Genomic DNA, 18853 nt, shown 5'->3' on the forward strand with positions numbered 1-18853 from the left:
TATTTTGATTGGTCAATGGTGATATCATTGGGCGTGTTAAACGTCAGAGGATGGATGCGACGGAATTAATCGTATAGATTTATGTTTTAAACAAAAAAGGACATTATTACACCGAAACACAAATTAATTAATTATTCTTTGATTACGAGTGATAATATGGATTATAATATTTTTAGGGGAGATTGTACTGACAGACTGCATACGCATGTACAGTTCGGCATGTCACACCAACAGACGATGACAGATGAAATTATTTCCATGCTTGCCGTCCTTAGAACTGATACTGGTTGTTCCTATGTGTTCCTGACAGGTTTAGAAACGGTGGAAACAACCTGGGACGAAAATCATGCATATTCATTAACCTCCCCACCACAGGACGAGCTTTCCAATTTAAGGGTCGTTTGATACTGCGAATTTCGCTTTAAAAAAATCCCGTGGGTGAAGCAGTTGCCAAACTTAAACCAATCAAAATATTATGTTTACTAATTATTTTCCTGATTAGTGGATATATAACCAAGTGTTTGAGTGAGTGCAGTATTGCGCCATGACTGTGGAATTAAAAACTAATATTATATATACTTACACATAGCACGTAATATGCAATATATACACAAACCAAGTCACCCTATTCCCACTGAGAATGACCTGGTATTAAGAATTGACTTCAATATTTGTTATTGTGGGGAGGGTGGTTAAACAGGTGTGTAAACTTAGTTTTACGTCTGTAACACACTAAACGCAAAACATATTGACGTCAATTCTTAAAAATAAATATGTTAACAATAATACCTTCACAGACTGCTAATTGAATATTTGACACAAACACTGTGGACAACAAATAAAAAGTCGGTGACACCCTTTAGTGGGCAAATGGCCTAACACACACACACAACACACACACACACACACACACACACACACACACACACACACACACACACACACACACACACACACACACACACAGAAAGGAGAATGTGAGACCAACTAATCGATAGAGCACACGAACCATCAGCATATTTGTACGAAACCGCGGCAACCAATGAAATGGTGGCAAATATTCTACGCAGTTCCTGCTATAATTAGTAAAAAGGGATTTCCCAGAAGAAAGGCAGGAGAGAGAAATTTGGAAATACTGATCATCGGTTGAACCACAGGAGCATGGGCGCGAAACAGTCTGTGAGTTTTGAGCTGTTCCATCTGTCTAGATCTATTGTTGTATGTTCTTCTGGTTGGGTCTAGTTGTCTGTGAGTGTTCGGCATTAGGTTCCATCTGTCTAGATCAGGTCTAGTTGTCTGTGAGTGTTCGGCATTAGGTTCCATCTGTCTACATCATGTTGAGTTGTCTGTGAGCGTTCGGCATCAGGTTCAATCTGTCTAGAGAATGTTCGTTTCCATTGCTTCAGTTCATTATTACAATGTCTCACACGTCTGAGAGACATACGATCTGCGAAGATCCGGGGTAGAGTTGGTCATCAGCAACCCATGCATGCCGTAAAAGGCGACTATGCTTGTCGTTAGGGGCGACAAACGAGATCGGGTGGTCAGGCTCTTTGACTTGGTTGATGCATGTCATGGTATCCCGATTGCGTGGATCGATGCCCATGATATCGATGTCAGTGAGCTCTGTATCAAGTGAAATGTGTGGGAGCAAACATTGGTGCCCATTGGGACGCCTACTTCTAACATAAAGGGGGGGGGGGGTGGGGTGGCCCAGTCGTCTAAGGCGCCGCGATTCGCTGTGCAGAGTTGCGTCCCTTGGGCACACCAGAAACCTATGATTGTGGGTTCGAATCTCGGTTCACCCCGATTATGTTTCTAGGTTTGTCAGCACCATACCCGTGCTCGTGGGTTTCACCGAAGTGGTAAACGTCTGAGTGAGACCTGCATCACTTCGGGCTTTCCTCCCACATTAAGCTGACACGCCGTGATATAACTGGAACACTGTTAAAAGCGGCGTTAAACCCAACTCACTCACTCACTCTAACATAAATGTCTGATCTCTAAATTTCACATGTGTGTTATCTATGTGGACCACGTTCAGGGACAAATGCACCGTTGATAGGTTTCTCGTGTGGCAAAATGGTGTAGACAGTTGAAATAACACAACTTGAAGCCATAACTGTACTTGGCTCTTTTCATACATTGCAATAATAAAGCAATTCTTTTTAATATTCACATGGTATTAATTCTACTCATTTCAAATACTTTCTGTGAATATAAAAAAAATCCTAAAAAGTATAGGAAAATCAGTTTATTGGTATAGTTAAATACTAACTTTATTTCTAGTTCACAGTATATTTTATTGATATCCAGATCAGTGACAAGCCAGAGATTGTGTACAAGAAAGTCGATCTCCCAGAGGATTCTAAACACAAACTTGCGTTTGTTTTGGAAAATGTCCTGTCACCAGAGGTGAGAAACATACAACAGTGTCGAAAATAACATTGAGCATCAGAGAGCCACCGAAACAATACCTAAAGAGTATTTTTTTATAACCACTACCAAAACTTATCACCTTAACTATACTTAGAGAGTATTTGTCACAACCAATATGAATAAAACACATCGTATCTAAAACGAGTATTCGTCACCTATCCCTACTGTAACTCGGTCCAATCCACTACACCTCTATCCATCTCCGTTTCACCTCTACCCTTCCCCACTACTCTCTACCTCACTCTGTTTCACCTCCACCCTTCCCCACTACTCTCCACCTTCCCTGTTTCACCTCTTCCCTTCCCCACTACTCTCCACCTCACTCTGTTTCACCTCCACCCTTCCCCACTACTCTCCACCTTCCCTGTTTCACCTCTTCCCTTCCCCACTACTCTCCACCTCACTCTGTTTCACCTCCACCCTTCCCCACTACTCTCCACCTTCCCTGTTTCACCTCTTCCCTTCCCCACTACTCTCCACCTCACTCTGTTTCACCTCCACCCTTCCCCACTACTCTCCACCATCCCTGTTTCACCTCCACCCTTCCCCACTACTCTCCACCTCACTCTGTTTCACCTCCACCCTTCCCCACTACTCTCCACCTTCCCTGTTTCACCTCTACCCTTCCCCACTACTCTCCACCTCACTCTGTTTCACCTCCACCCTTCCCCACTACTCTCGACCTTCCCTGTTTCACCTCTTCCCTTCCCCACTACTCTCCACCTCACTCTGTTTCACCTCCACCCTTCCCCACTACTCTCCACCTTCCCTGTTTCACCTCTTCCCTTCCCCACTACTCTCCACCTCACTCTGTTTCACCTCCACCCTTCCCCACTACTCTCCACCATCCCTGTTTCACCTCTTCCCTTCCCCACTACTCTCCACCTCACTCTGTTTCACCTCCACCCTTCCCCACTACTCTCCACCTTCCCTGTTTCACCTCTTCCCTTCCCCACTACTCTCCACCTCACTCTGTTTCACCTCCACCCTTCCCCACTACTCTCCACCTTCCCTGTTTCACCTCTTCCCTTCCCCACTACTCTCCACATCACTCTGTTTCACCTCCACCCTTCCCCACTACTCTCCACCATCCCTGTTTCACCTCCACCCTTCCCCACTACTCTCCACCTCACTCTGTTTCACCTCCACCCTTCCCCACTACTCTCCACCATCCCTGTTTCACCTCCACCCTTCCCCACTACTCTCCACCTCACTCTGTTTCACCTCCACCCTTCCCCACAACACTACACCTTCCCCGTTTCACCTCTTCCCTTCCCCACAACACTACACCTTCCCCGTTTCACCTCTTCCCTTCCCCACAACACTACACCCCTCCCTATTTCACCTATACCCTTCCCCACAACACTACACCCCTCCCTATTTCACCTCTACCCTTCCCCACAACACTACACCCCTCCCTATTTCACCTCTACCCTTCCCCACAACACTACACCCCTCCCTGGTTCACCTCTACCCTTCCCTACTACTCTCCATCCCTCCCTGTTGGCCTCTTCCCTTCCCCATCAGACTCCATTTCTTCCCGTTTCAATTCTTCCCTTCCCTACACTCCATCCCTCCTCGTGTCGCTTCAATAAACTTAGATTAATTATTTCTGCAGGAATGTCAGTGGTTCATCGAGAAGACCGAGCAGAAAGGGTACAAAAGAGCTCTGGTCACACTTGGCGATCGGTATGTAACATGCAACTCAAGTTCCTTTTTGTACTGTATTATCGATGAAAAATATATCAGATACAACACACACCACTAAGGAAACAGATAACACACGTCTCTAAGGAAACTTGAGACAATTCCTTGTACTCTATGTGGGAGATATATCAGATACAACACACACCACTAAGGAAACAGATAACACACGTCACTAAGGAAACATGTGATAATTCCTTGTACTGTAGGTGGGAGATATATTAGATACAACACACACACCACTAAGGAAACAGATAACACACGTCACTAAGGAAACATGTGACAATTCCTTGTACTGTAGGTGGTCGATATATTAGATACAACACACACACCACTAAGGAAACAGATGACACACGTCACTATGGAAACATGTGACAATTCCTTGTACTGTTGGTTGGAGATATATCAGATACAACACACGTCACTAAGGAAACATGTGATAATTCCTTGTACTGTAGGTGGTCGATATATTAGATACAACACACACACCACTAAGGAAACAGATAACACACGTCACTATGGAAACATGTGACAATTCCTTGTACTGTAGGTGGGAGATATATTAGATACAACACACACCACTAAGGAAACAGATAAAATACACATCACTAAGGAAACATGTGACAATTCCTTGTACTGTTGGTAGGAGATATATCAGATACAACACATACATGATGTGAGAGAAGTCTGATATATGTTGTATCATAAGATGTTGAAGGTGACATGCATTATATGACGGAAATGTTTTCGATGGAAGTTAATTCTGTGCTTTCTTCAGGCAAGAATCGAAACCGGAATTGAGAAATAGTTCCCGATATATGTGGGAGTCGACAAAGGAGTCGGAGAAGCTATGGAACAGGGTGAAGACATATATCCCCGAGGTGTTTAACGGGAGGAAGGCTTTGGGTCTGAATGAAAGGTAAGACAGATATGTGTCTTCCACATAAATGTACTTTGACTGTATCAATGTTATCTATCTGGTGGTTACTAAAGGACCGGCCATTTGACATTCTGGGGGCTGTGTTTCAGCTGCAGCTGCAAAACCAGATATTTGTTTATTTTAGCATTTGAGCCTGATTTTTAAATAGAAAAACCCTTCAACAATGTAATCTTTTTGGCAGGCAATTTCTCATTTTTCCTATGAAAACACAGTCTTATGATAGGGTCCTGAGTTAACACGCTGACCCACATTTTTTGTGATTGGTGTTTTCTCCTAACGAGTAATCAGCATCTATATGTCTTCAGACTTCGCTTCCTCCGCTACGAACCTGGAGAATATTTCAGGATTCACAAGGATGGGATCTACACCAAGAAAAACATGGAGCGAAGCTACATCACTGTACAGCTGTATCTGAATGAGGTGAGGTGGCTACATCACTGTTCGGGCATATGCATATCTGAATTAGGTGAGGTTGGGGTGGCTACATCACTGTACAGCTGTACCTGAATGAGGTGAGGGTGGGGTGGGGTGGCTACATCACTTCAGCTGTACCTGAAAGAGGTGGGTGGGACGGCTACATCATTGTACAGCTTCTTCTGAATGAGGAGGGGGTAGCTGCATCACTACAGCTGTACCTGTTTGAGGTGAGGGTGGGGTTGGGTAGCTATATCACTACAGCTGTACCTGTATGAGGTGGGTGAGGGTGGGGTGGCTACATCACTGTACAGCTGTACCTGAATGAGGTGAGGGTGAGGTGGGTTAGCTATATCACTACAGCTGTATCTGTATGAGGTGGGTGGGGTGGGGTGGCTACATCACTGTACAGCTGTACCTGAATGAGGTGGGGGTAGCTACATCACTACAGCTGCTTCTGAATGAGGTGGGGGTAGCTACATCACTACAGCTGTACCTGAATGAGGTGGGGGTAGCTACATCACTACAGCTGTTCCTGAATGAGGTAGGTGGGATATCTTCATCATTTTCGAAATGTTCTCTTAAACCCCTGTTTTTAAGAAACTCACGGCGTGTGTAGATTACGCTTAGATTTAGATCCAGGAGGCTTTACTGCTATTGTCATTCTGACTGTGGAAATTCGAGGCTGGTTATTCTCTAGCATTGCAGTTATATATTTACAGGGCTTTCAAGGAGGATGCACAACTTTCTTTTCCAGTGATGCTGTTCAGAAGGTGCCAGTTGTACCCAAGCAAGGTACCGTTGTACAGTATTTACAGAATATTCCATCCGTCAGTTAGCGATAAACGTAGAAACCCCATCTTCTTCAAAATGACTAAACATATCAACATCAAATTGCTACGCCACGCCACGCCACGCCACGCCACGCCACGCCACGCCACGCCACGCCAGCACACGCCACCAAACCACACCAAACCAAACCACAACACAACATAACACGTTGTACGTGTTCCGGACCAAAGTAACTGGTATTTTATTCTGATCTTTTGTTCCAGAAAAAAATACAGTGAAACAATATTGTAACCCCCAATATATTTGCGTGTTTTGAAGCAGTGACAGAAGGAAATACCTTGTCTCTTATAGAAATCCCACCCCTACCGAGCCAGAATGGACCCTGACCACATGTATTAAATATATCCACAGGCCGAAGCGCACATCAGGTGTGAAAAAGTTGCTTTTGTGCATGAACATTACATTAAGAAACATTCATGCAGGTCCATCTTTCAGTCTTTGTAAAAAATCTCCTAAACGGTGTAAAAAAGGTACAAGAAGGTGTTCAGATAAATATTAATTGTATCCTAAACGCTGGGGTATCACATCCTCGTCACTCAAGCTTTATATCACGGAAGAAAGGGGACTGTAGACCTCTGGTGCAATTAGTTCAGTGTTCTACGCCTAATATTGCTGTAGATTGAAAAATCCCTTTGGCGCAGATTTGAAAACATTATGGGATTCGTCCATACGTAGAAAGAAGTAAGAACAGATCAGTGCATATTGCTGTTAAACTAATAGTTTATATGTGTTGCTGTATTTTGATGTTTGACCTTTCCCTGCCAATGTTTGACCTGGCCCTCTATTTTGATGTTTGACCTTGGCCTGCCAATGTTTGACCTTGCCCTGTATTTTGATGTTTGACCTTGCCCTGCCAATGTTTGACCTTGCCCTGTATTTTGATGTTTGACCTTGCCCTGTATTTTGATGTTTGACCATGCCCTGTAATTTGATGTTTGACCATGCCCTGCCACCCTCCTCCACAGGGTCAGCGCTGATATTCCAACACGACATTCTCCACGAGGGGTCGGAGGTGATGGAGGGACGGAAGTACGCGGTCAGGACAGACGTCATGTACTCGGCAGAGCGAGTAACAGATGCACCTGATGAACTCTCCGAGGATGAAGTTAACTCCCTGACATGATGAAGTAAACTCCCTGACATGAAGTAAACTCCTCGACATGATGGAACAAGTAGAGATTGCTTCAGAGCATCAACTGTTCCCCGCAATATAATGTTATGTGCAGAGGAAGGAAGTGTAACCTGTGGGAGGAGAGAATTGGTGGAAAGTACAAATTGGTTGTTATCAATGTAGTTATCTTTGGAAAGCACAATAAAAGAAACACTGTAAATAAACTTCAGTTCAAATGTAAAAATTCACGCAATTATTAAGGGATTCCTATTCATCTAACAGCAAGTTAAGAATACACAGTTTGGTCAAGTCATCTATAAATATTGAGAATTATCTTACATATTGTAAAAACAAAGGTCATACATGGAGGTCACTTTTCTCAAAACTTCGTTTCACAAACTACAAATTGAAAAATTGGTAGATATGCAAAACTACCAACCCCTCTGGAACAACGTCTCTGTGAAACATGTGATGTCTTAGAAGATGAGCAACATTACGCACTCTTGTCTTGTATAAAATACAACCAAGAAAGAGAATCACAGATAATCCTCAATCATGATAAAGAACAGTTCTTAAATTTTTTACCAACAGTTATTCCGAAACAACTTCAAAGATCTGTTATCATTTCAACAATTACAAATACATTCCGTATATGTACATTACCATAGTTTTGCTCACTTCTCATATAGTTTCCATATCATTATAATACACTTGTTTTGACAAAAATTGTTATAATGTACCTCCTTTGAATGTTGAAGGTACCTTTGTTTTTTAATTGTCGTTTATTGTGCATGTATTTTGTAGTTTGTGATATATTGTGTAATATTGTCACTGTTTCTTCATGGAATGTTCCACAATACATATCTCATCTAAAACATCTTTGTTGTATGATATTTTCTTACAGTTGTGTACAGGGGCAAGGTCGACTAAGGCACTCTAATTCGCTATGCAGAGTTGTGTCCCTTAGGCACGCCAGAAACCTATGGCAGTGTGTTTTAATCCCGGTTCGCCCCGATTTTGTTTTCAGGACAAAACCCGTGTTCGTTGGTTTCACCAAAGTGGTGAACGTCTAAGACCTGCATCACCTCGGGATTTCCTGCCACATCAAGCTGACACGGAATACTATTCAAAACGGCGTTGAACCAAACTCCCTCACTCACTCTTGTGTACGGTTCCGTTTGGTTATCTGGGTTGGTGTTGTGATTGGTTCCAGTTTAGATTTGAAGTATGTTTAGGAGAATGTTACTATGGTCAAACCAAACATCGTGAAGATATCATGCAACCGTATTATCTTTTAGGAAAATAATTGCAAACTACAGTCCAACCTGTTGATTTCCAATGTATCCAGAAGCAATGAACATATTCGGGTGTATAATCCCTGCCGGAAGTTAAAAAAAACTTCTGTCAAAGAAAAAGACCATGCAGAGCCGTAGACCGCCGCATGAAACGGTATGAATCATACATTACATACAGTGAACTATTTGAAACAATACTGGGCTCAACTATGCCAAGCAAGGGTCATAGATGTGATTATGAAGACAACTAATTACAAATTACTCATATCAAACCCGTTGTTTTACATGTGTTGTTTATTGAGCAAAGTCATACTTTATAGAAGCCTGATATTTAATCGTGTTGAACAATATGTTGCAACAGCAATGTGAAGTTGAAAGATTGACTGCGCGTGACAGGCTTGTCTTAAATTCCTCCCTGGAATGTCGTGGGTTATCTGCATTACGAAACGTGACTAAGTCTCAGAATAGCAAGACGTTTTTGAAGTATCTCTTAGTGCTGGAAAAGAATAGCATCAACATTCCACGCACATGATTTGTATGTTTCGTTTCGATATATTAATTGATTAATTGAGTCCTTGACTGTGATTCTCTCATCACAAAGGATGCAGGATGGAGGATCCTCAACTTTCCATAAAACTAATAGTCGTGCGTGCATCTGGAATGGCCAGTCAGTTGCCTGCTGTCAGGATTCTGGAAACTGTACCTAGGAACTTTGAGAGCACTGGGGTTGTCTTCATTCCTTGATGGTAGAGGCCGCTCCTGTTTCTGTGGAAGGGCAGGAAAGCAGGAGCTGTAGTCTGGCTGCAAAGACTGGCGCAAAGATGGCATGGATGGATGTTGTCTCTGCTCGAGCACGTTCTCGGCTGGTGCTGTGAGTTCTGAAGGCCATCCTATCTTCGGGTTCGTGGTTGTGTGCAGATTTCAACAATGGGGTATTTCTACAATGATTTCAAAAACTGTTATGTGTGTGTGTGTGTGTGCGTGCGTGCGTGCGTGCGTGTGCGTGTGTGTGTGCGTGTGTGTGCACTTTCGTTTGCATGGTAGTTTATGTGCTATATATAATATACCTTTAGTGGTTCCTGTTGATAGTTCAGTTAATGTGATGTAACCAGCTACAGTAGTGCCATTTGTTTGTCTTCAGCAGTGCCGCTGTTGTAGTCCCTTTATTAGACACCTTGGTTCTCATCAACCAAACAGTCTGACATCAGTAATTGCATGTTGCCTACCGCCGGAGTCACGAGATGGCAGACCAGTGGTTGATAGCATGAGCAATGACCACCTCGTTGGCATGACGACACACAATCTGTTGTCAGTCCTGTACCCACGTGATCCTCATCCTGTCGTAACTGCGATGAACGTGGTGGACAGTGGCATCTCATGTAAAAGTTACAAAGGTATTATTGTAAACCTTGTAGTCTTCTGCTCAAAGATGACAAGATAGTGAAGCCGTTCAAGTATTCCAGGCATGAAAAAATCTTCTTCTAAAAGCAACTTGTCCAAATAGGTAGGCAGTCTTCCATTAACATATTAATGCCTGTCAACTATAATTACTAAAATCAAACTATACAACATTAATATTCCATATAATATAAACAAATCGGAATATTAAACACCACATGTACAACTGCATCTACCCTCTTACATTACATATAAAACGTGAAAACACTTTACAGTTCGTGTCCTTATAAAACGGTCTTGGATGACGTGAGTGAGTGAATGTGTTTTGGTTTTACGCCACTTTTAGCAATATTCCAGCAATATCTCGGAGGGGAACACCAGAAACGGGCTTCACACATTGTACCCATGTCGGGAATCGAACCCGGGTCTTCGGCGTGACGAGCGAACGCTTCAACCACTAGGCTACCCGACCGCCCCTTTGGATGACGTGTCAGAGATTGAACACTTATACTATGATGTTCTCACTCTACACACACTCAATGAGCAGCATAGCAAAGAAGCACTACATCACAACATCGATATGCAGGCGATAACCAACTGTACCTTTCTCCCCGCCTTGGTCAATTCTCACAAAGCCAAGTAAACGCTCAACGATGCTGTACAGACTACCAGAATTGGATGACAACAAAGTTTAACCTTTTCAAACTTAACTCTGATAAGACTGAATACCTGCTAATTGGATCGAAAACAAGCTATCACAACGTGTGCTACAAGACATCATTAACGTGCGGGACCTGAAAGTCATGTGTCCATGTTAATGTTATAAAAGTGAAAATAATTTTGTAATTACAACAGAAGAAAAATAGAAACGCGTCAAAGAACGATTCTTTCAGTGAGTTGAAATAACACTTCCGGATGTTACATTATAGAAAAAATAATAGGGCTGGGTGACCTTCCTTATAGTCCACATAGAAATGGCTGGTTGTTTGTTGGTTGTTTTACTCTGCACTCAGCAATATTCCAGCTATATGACGGCGGTCTGTGAATAATCGAGTCTGGACCAGACAACGATTGATATCATACACTTAAAGCCCGATGCTTTTGAGCAAGAGGGCTCGCAAATTCATGTCTCCCGTGTCAGTGTGATATGATTGAATTAATGAAGTAAATATATTTAACTGTATATAATGTTGGGCGAGATGCTTTTACCTTCATTCGTTATGCATCATTGAAGGAAATGATAGGTAAGATATTGACCCACCTGTCTGTCTGGCACTGGTACAATAACCTTTTTTTCATCCTTTACCGTAACAGACTATACAGTGCACTGAGTTAACCTATGTTTAGTATTTTGCAATGTTTAGGCCATCGTCCAAGATGCTACATTGCATCATAATCCATGATTGGGGCAAAATAATCTAGCATTGAGTGAGTTTGGATTAAAGCCATTTTCAGCTTGATGTGCCAAGAAAGCCTGGAGTAACGCTGGTCTCAGACGTTTACAACTTTGATTAAACCCACAAGCAAAGGATGGTGCGGACAAACCTGGAAATATAATCAAGGGTTCAAACAAACGATGATAGGTATCCAGCACATCTAGTGGACACAACTCTGCAGGCGAAATGCGGCACCTTACACAGCTGGGCCTCTGTGCCCCAGGATAACTTATAATCCTTATTTACAAGTAAACCACATGAAAAGCTGTTCATTTTACTCTATGCAGGAAGGAACGCAGATAGGTAGAACTGATGAACAGCCATATTAATAAATAATTAGTCATATACAGCCACTCATCTTAATATGTCAAAATCCAACTAGCTTCATTCATGAAGAGTGTTCACAAACATGGTAGAGTGTTGGTCAGCATCAAAATAAAGGATATATAAACTTTAAGGATGTATTGCTATATACTTTAATCACACACATGCTCATACACTCAACGTGATAAATAAACATTGCAAGCGGAGTAATTTAATTAACTTCAGTAAATGCCAGTAGCATATAAATATTGCATTGTGTTGGATGTACAAAGCTTTCTTAGGGATTTGTATTTCAAACCGTTCAAGTGAGTGAGTCATCTTCATCAGATCCTTCGTCACATACTGGACATCTTTGTTATCTATCTTAAGTCGGAAATTTTGAAAGTGAAATATTGACGAGAACAAATAACTTGACATATTCTTTCTGTTCAAGTTTTTTTAATCTTTCATGGCCGTGATGGACTCACATTCAGAACTAGTGTTAGTTTGCTTGTTTGTTGTTGGTTGGTTTTTTTTGTTTATACAATTGGGATACGATGACACGCATCAACTAAGTCAGCGATCCTGACCACCCGATGCCGTTCGTCGCATCTTACGGGTCGCTGAAGACCTATTCTAGCCCGGATCTTCGAGGGTGTAAGAATTCGTGACAAGCATTTACACTATACACCTATCATGGTTGCAGTTGCCTATGTTTCTGACAAGCTCACTGGCATAAGAAGTATGTATGATTTCAACAACAGTTCAATACGTATGTCTGTGTTGATGTTCACGGTCATGGGATGATAACACCTCGTATCTTTCAAATACATTCCTGTCTAATGTACAGGTCCCGCCTTACAGAGTTACGTATATCCAGTGAATGTTGACCATGTTGAATATATCGTGAAATCATCAACCAAATTTAAATACCTTGATCTCGCGTGTCATAACATGACAAACGTATATTCGCTGTTCAGATATACACAAACCATAAGGATACCAAACACCGTCCCGTGATGTCAATATGTTTCGGACAAACTGTCCTGACTCAGTCAGATGGATCACTCTGTCAAGAGCGTCGTACGTAACAAGGATGTCGCCTGTGCTAGTACTTGAGATACCACGTGGCACGGTCAGTGTGTCTCCTGTAGGGCTGTAGGTGAACACCACATCTCCCCTGGGGGTCAGGCACATGACACACGCGGTTCCACTGTCAGACACAAGGATATTTCCTGTCCCTGTGGTGGAGAGGAAGTTGGGATATCTTAAAATGTTGTTACCGTGGTGTACTGGGGTGATTGACCTCAGAATGTGTCCTGACATATCCAGGATATCAACAGAGGGAGGGGACTGGGAACCTGCTGCTAGTGTTGATGGTGTCGGGGACGTTATACCCCAGTACTGTTTGCTGGTTGTGATGGTTGACAGCAGCTCCAGGTCAGGGTTGACTTGTACTGTTACAATCTGTCTGTTATCTGGCAGAGTGACCGCCACCTGGTTGTGTTTCATCCTTGCTACGCCCCACGGTTTACTGATCAGACTAAGGTTACTGTGATCTTGCTTCTTGTTCCTGATGTAGAAGGACTTCACACTCTTATTGTTGTTGTCTGTGACTACCACTGTGTCTGTTCCATTGACCACCAGAACCGTCATGTCAGCGGGGTATGCATTACCCGAATCACTTGGTACTCTGACTTTAATAGTGTCCTGTAATTCAGGAGTCAATCTTAGGTCCAGCTCACTCTCATACTGTACGTCTATCTCACCCAGCTGTAGATCGTCTAGTGCTCTAGTCAGTTTGTCCATGTCTTGTCTCAACATTATCTTAGCGATTCGCCCGCTCTTCTTCAAACCTGCGTCTCCAACAGTCTCCCCATCTCCGACCTCACATCCTTGATACATCTCATACACATCCATGTCACACTCAGACAGTAGAATCTGTTCTATCAGTCCAGCCTGTTGTTGGTACATCTGTACTGACATTTCGTCGGACTGTATGTCAGCTTTCAGGTGGACAATGTGTTTGGCCGACATCTCCTTCAGTTTGTTTAGAAGTGTCTCCTCCTTCTCTTTGATCTCTTCTATAGCTTTGATACTTGTAGACTTGATGTCAGACTCCATTTGTGAGTACCTGGTTATTTCTTCATTCAGTTTTGATTTCTTTTTCTCCATCTCTAATTGCATTTCCGCCTTTCTCCTGTATAAATTTCCCTTCGTATTTGTCAGTTCCTCTTTAATTATCAGCATCTCCGGATCGCACTCGATGGTGATAACCGAGTGACATTTCCTGTGGTAGAGAGTGCAACATATTGGACAAACTGCTTTCTTGCAATCTCTACATAGAAATTTTATATTTTCGCCTTTATGTTCTTTACACATGACCTTTAGCCTGTTTACAACTTTGTCCTCTCCAATAAAGTCAGTGACACCATGGTGACGAGTTGCTGGGCTGCTGTTGTGCTGTCTCGTACACTTTTCACAGAGGGCATCATCACAGACAGGGCACCAAGCTGTGGCTGGAGTTGTCTTCCCTTCCTTTCGACAACATAGGCAGTATGTTGTATCTGCAAACGTAATAGTACTTTTGAAAACATTTTACTTACAAATGAACATTGAAAATTGTGAAACAAGCATCATCATCAGAAGCCAAATCCCCCCCGCACCCACACTAGCGAAAGGCACCACTCCAGCCCCTGGTAAATGTATGTACCAAGTTTGGACAAAATATCTTTGACAGTTTTTCAAATGGTGACTATATCAACCCATCAACCCTACATTATATGCCCGGAGGTGTGTGTGTGGGGGTGGGGGTGGGGAGTGGGTGGTGAGTGGGGTGGGGGGGGTGGGGGGGGGGGGGGGGGGGGGGGTATATATATTGCATTCACACTGACCAAACAACGTAATAGAAGTACATCCTTAAAAAGATAAATATGATGCCAAGTCTAAAGACACTCACCTTTAGCTCCCGGGCCAAACGAATCCAAGAGTCCCTGGATGACAAAGCTAGGCTTGATGTCATCAGTCCACTCCTCCACTGGTCTATCTGGGGCAGAGACTCTCGTCATCATTTTGCAGAATGGACACATGAGTGACTTGGCACTGATGGCTTCTGGTCTGGTTTTGGTGTAGTTGACGACACATTTCCGACAGAAGGTGTGATAACACACAAGAGTGCAAGGATTACCAAACACCTCTGTGCATATAGTGCATGTCAGGAAGTGCTCTGTTAACTTCTGTGAAGTTGCCATGTTGCCTAGAAAAAGAAATTTCAGCTGTTGCATTTCTCATGCTCGTGGACATTGTAGGAAAGATAATATTACCAATATGTAAAATGATCTCATACTTGAAGTAATATTATCTATTAGGCGTGTTATACATGCACCAATGTGAATTAACATAACCTCCCATTACATTCACAAGTTCTTACAGTAGAATACCTAGGGAAAGCAATTTGATGCAACCAGCGTGCTGACGAATATGGTTCTCAAGTGCTGGGATGAAATATGATGACAATAATCGGCAGCCGTTATCGCGGAGTCATACTGTATTGAAAGAGTGTTGATCAGCCCCTTGTAAACATTCAGCGTTCTTCATTGAAAGAGAAGTAACTAAACTGACAACAAAATCCACAGAAACTGAATGTTTAGAAACGCACAAATAGGACAGACAACGGTTACAGGGGCGGTCGGGTAGCCTAGTGGTTAAAGCGTTCGCTCGTCAAGCCGAAGACCCGGGTTCGATTCCCGACACGGGTACAATGTGTGAAGCCCATTTCTGGTGACCCCCGTCGTGATATTGCTGGAATAGTGCTGAAAGCGGCGTAAAATCAGACTCACTCACTCACACTCAGACAACGGTTACAATGGAGGTTACAGGGCGCAGTGTACCGGCGCTAATTGGCTCGGGCTGCCGAATGTGACACTCGCCACACAGATCTCGTGTGCTTCTCCCATCCTTAGGGTTAGTTGTAATGAGGTTAGGGTAGGTTACCCCCAAATCTATCCTTAGCCTTTAAATCGCCTTTCGATCAAGCACCCCTTTACAATTATTAGAGTTGGGCACCACTTGCCGTTCGAACGTCCCTTCACGATCCCTAGGGTTGGGTACCCCTTTCCGATCAAACACCCCTTCAATATCCTTAGGGTTGGGTACCCCTTTCCGATCAAACGCCCCTTCAGTATCCTTAGGGTTTGGTACCCCTTTCCGATCAAACACCCCTTCAGTATCCTTAGGGTTGGGTACTCCTTTCCGATCAAACACCCCTTCAGTATCCTTAGGGTTGGGTACCCCTTTCCGATCAAACACCCCTTCAATATCCTTAGGGTTGGGTACCCCTTTCCGATCAAACTCCCCTTCAATATCCTTAGGGTTTGGTACCCTTTTCCGATCAAACTCCCCTTCAATATCCTTAGAAGTAGTTGTCAGGTAGGGTAAAGGTTAGCTTTCTCATATAAAGAATTAATTCAATGCAAATTGAAGAAACTCCGCATAATTTTTATCAAGTTTCGAGTTTCGCTGAAACAAAATGGCTACTTGGGTGCTGATGACTTGGAAAACGAGCACTAAATGTTTGGGATAACGCCCGTGGTCCCGTGGTATGGTGTTGGCTGATTAGATTTACTCATTAGCTTCAAACTGGGAACGCGGTGCCATTTGAAATCCGAAAAAATGCGCCCGGAAAAGTGCAGTACCTACTACCATGACAACTGCCAATTATCAAATACCAAATACTTGTACCAACCCCAACGTGTATCTTCGAGCCATTATGTGCGGCTGTACGGTTTCTGCGATCCTGACCGTGAAACACGACAAATGGCCTTGAACTTTGACCAGTGACTACATATGGTACCTCGACAGTGACATCAGTTTATCGTCACTCCACAGATAGAGGATGTATTTCTGACAGATTTGACTATCTCGCGGCCAGTGATATAATAAACATATGCTACTGGTTATGCAAGTGAGCCAGACAGAATGTCACAATAATTATACTGTTATGAAAATGGCAGCGAGAGATGCTGCATTCAATGTTGACTAACCACGGGGCTCTGGGTGAGGTGACTATGCCTGCAATGTGTTTTCATCTACATTGACACATGTGGTGGTATCAAACACACACACTATGACGACCTTGGAGTGTTACAAGGTGACGACAGCCAAATACCAGAAAACACACACTTACCCGAGACAGTCCGCTCGCCACACTTCCTGACGGTTTGTTTGTGTTGGTTTTATCGACTTTCGCGTTTATCAAGGGAGGCAACTCATCGCAACTTCATGTCCCGTCTCGATCAATGTTTTGGGGTTAAAAGGTTTCCGGAGGAAATAATAATTATCCATATGGGAAAATAGTCCGGAGTTAGTAAGGCACTGGCTTTTGAAATTTTCTCCTGTAAAGAATCTCCACAGCCAGGTGAAATAAATATTTGATACAAATACAGCTATTTATATATCGTCCACGTACTCCCAAGAAAGATAACGTGTTTCGAATGTATCAATACGAAAGGCTCCTGTGTGACGGTTTTTTCTCACTTTTCCAGCAATCAGGGGGATTAAAACTAACGCTACGGTGATTTAATAGCTATAGTCTGTTTCACTCTTGATCGGTGATAGCGGAAAATCCTGCATTAGTCCAGGTTTATGACGGCAATCTGTAAATAATTGAGTCTGGACCAGACAATCCAGTGATTGACATCATGAGCATCGGTACACGCGATAACTTAAGGGAATGAAGATCCATATTGTGTGTTTTCAACACGAAATAATACGTTTTATAACTATGGAGTAAACACAGGGCAACAATGTCAGGCCCTGGAGGCTGAAGCCCACGTTTCCGACCCCTCCCTCATTGACGCTCGGCTAAAGCCCCCAGGCCTAAAAAAATGACTTGTCATTTAATATTAGTGGGATGAGGAAGGGGTGAGATTAGTCCTAGGGCTGTACCATATTTTGCCATCCATGTGGGTTACACGCACCATGAAGCTCCTCACAGCGGTAGCTTGTTCGCGGATCTCCATACACTATCGCTGCAACCAGACATACCTCTCCACTGTGCAGGGCGGCCGCTGTCCTGTCAAGCAAGCCCTGATATATCCGATACAGCCAGTGCCAGTCTATACTAACTGACAAGTTTAAATTACTGAAGTTTCAGGGTCTCTGAAAATTAATAAAGTCTTTTGGTTCCTTTTTATTATGTTTTATTAAGTTAATACATAGGCGGATCCAGAGGGATGTAACAACTTTCTTTTTTTTTCTTTTCTTTTTTAAATATGTTTATTTCAGGGACTAGATGTTAGTCTAATTCATGGAAGCCGCAAACATGCATGGCATTGAACTCGCAAACGACTTACCGTTATGTGTACTCCTGAGACGTCATTCTATTGTTCTCCAATCATGTATGGGGATATAAAATTTTTCCTGTGATTATATAAATACAAGTTCCGGTGATATTGTAACATGTGTGTGACTCTCGCTAGGGACGTATTTTGCATTTGAACACAATGTGCATAAGGACATGTTCAGAATTGTGTAAAATCAAACGTTTTCTTTATATTTCAGTGGATCCACATTGCAACTATCATATCTGTAGCTTGTGAGTGAACCATTGGCCTACAGAGGCGCCGATAAACCACAATACTTTTAAGAATTCATGTGTGTGTGTGTGTGTGTGTGTGTGTGTGTGTGTGTGTGTGTGTGTGTGTGTGTGTGTGTGTGTGTCCGAGCATCAATGCCAACACTTAGCTAACGATCTGTCAACACCACCTTCGCCAATCTGCAGTTAGGAGGTCGTGGTTTATACCAGGGGCGAAACTTCCATATTATTGATTCAAACTCTACACGGTCGAACATGATTTTCTATTGTCCAACTTGAAAATCGGAATCTTTACGCACTTCAGGATTTTAGTTGTAGATGGTTCATCATACCTGTGAAAACTCTGGTCACAATGCCAGTGAATTT

The 18853-nt window shown here is 42.9% G+C and overlaps 2 protein-coding genes across 2 annotated transcripts; one reads left to right on the forward strand and one right to left on the reverse strand.

The window, feature by feature from the left end:
• Window positions 1-1053: 1053 nt before the first annotated feature.
• LOC139450700 (uncharacterized) lies at window positions 1054-7847 on the forward strand. Its single transcript, XM_071232507.1, has 7 exons — window positions 1054-1179; window positions 2317-2415; window positions 4058-4128; window positions 4922-5062; window positions 5389-5503; window positions 6220-6292; window positions 7315-7847. Exons 1-7 carry the CDS (start codon window positions 1162-1164, stop codon window positions 7470-7472), a joined length of 675 nt encoding a protein of 224 aa, XP_071088608.1. The 5' UTR covers window positions 1054-1161; the 3' UTR covers window positions 7473-7847.
• Window positions 7848-12119: 4272 nt separating this feature from the next.
• On the reverse strand, window positions 12120-17134 carry LOC139450711 (E3 ubiquitin-protein ligase TRIM56-like). The gene is made up of 3 exons (XM_071232515.1): window positions 17078-17134; window positions 14852-15148; window positions 12120-14459 (listed from the first exon to the last, which is right to left on the reverse strand). Exons 2-3 carry the CDS (start codon window positions 15141-15143, stop codon window positions 12808-12810), a joined length of 1944 nt encoding a protein of 647 aa, XP_071088616.1. The 5' UTR covers window positions 15144-15148; window positions 17078-17134; the 3' UTR covers window positions 12120-12807.
• Window positions 17135-18853: the final 1719 nt, after the last annotated feature.

This window comes from Haliotis cracherodii, unplaced genomic scaffold, assembly GCF_022045235.1.
Source record: "Haliotis cracherodii isolate W230 unplaced genomic scaffold, xgHalCrac1.p SCAF_10, whole genome shotgun sequence".
Lineage (NCBI taxonomy): Eukaryota > Metazoa > Mollusca > Gastropoda > Lepetellida > Haliotidae > Haliotis > Haliotis cracherodii.

Bases quoted from the DNA above. Each gene is read 5' to 3' on its own strand.
- LOC139450700 (XM_071232507.1), top strand. The intron at 2,416-4,057 runs GTGAGAAACATA...TTATTTCTGCAG, and splicing joins AAAATGTCCTGTCACCAGAG to GAATGTCAGTGGTTCATCGA. The intron at 5,063-5,388 runs GTAAGACAGATA...ATATGTCTTCAG, and splicing joins GCTTTGGGTCTGAATGAAAG to ACTTCGCTTCCTCCGCTACG.
- LOC139450711 (XM_071232515.1), bottom strand. From the start codon at position 15,143: ATGGCAACTTCACAGAAGTTAACAGAGCACTTCCTGACATGCACTATA. The intron at 14,460-14,851 runs GTGAGTGTCTTT...TTACGTTTGCAG, and splicing joins GTTTGGCCCGGGAGCTAAAG to ATACAACATACTGCCTATGT.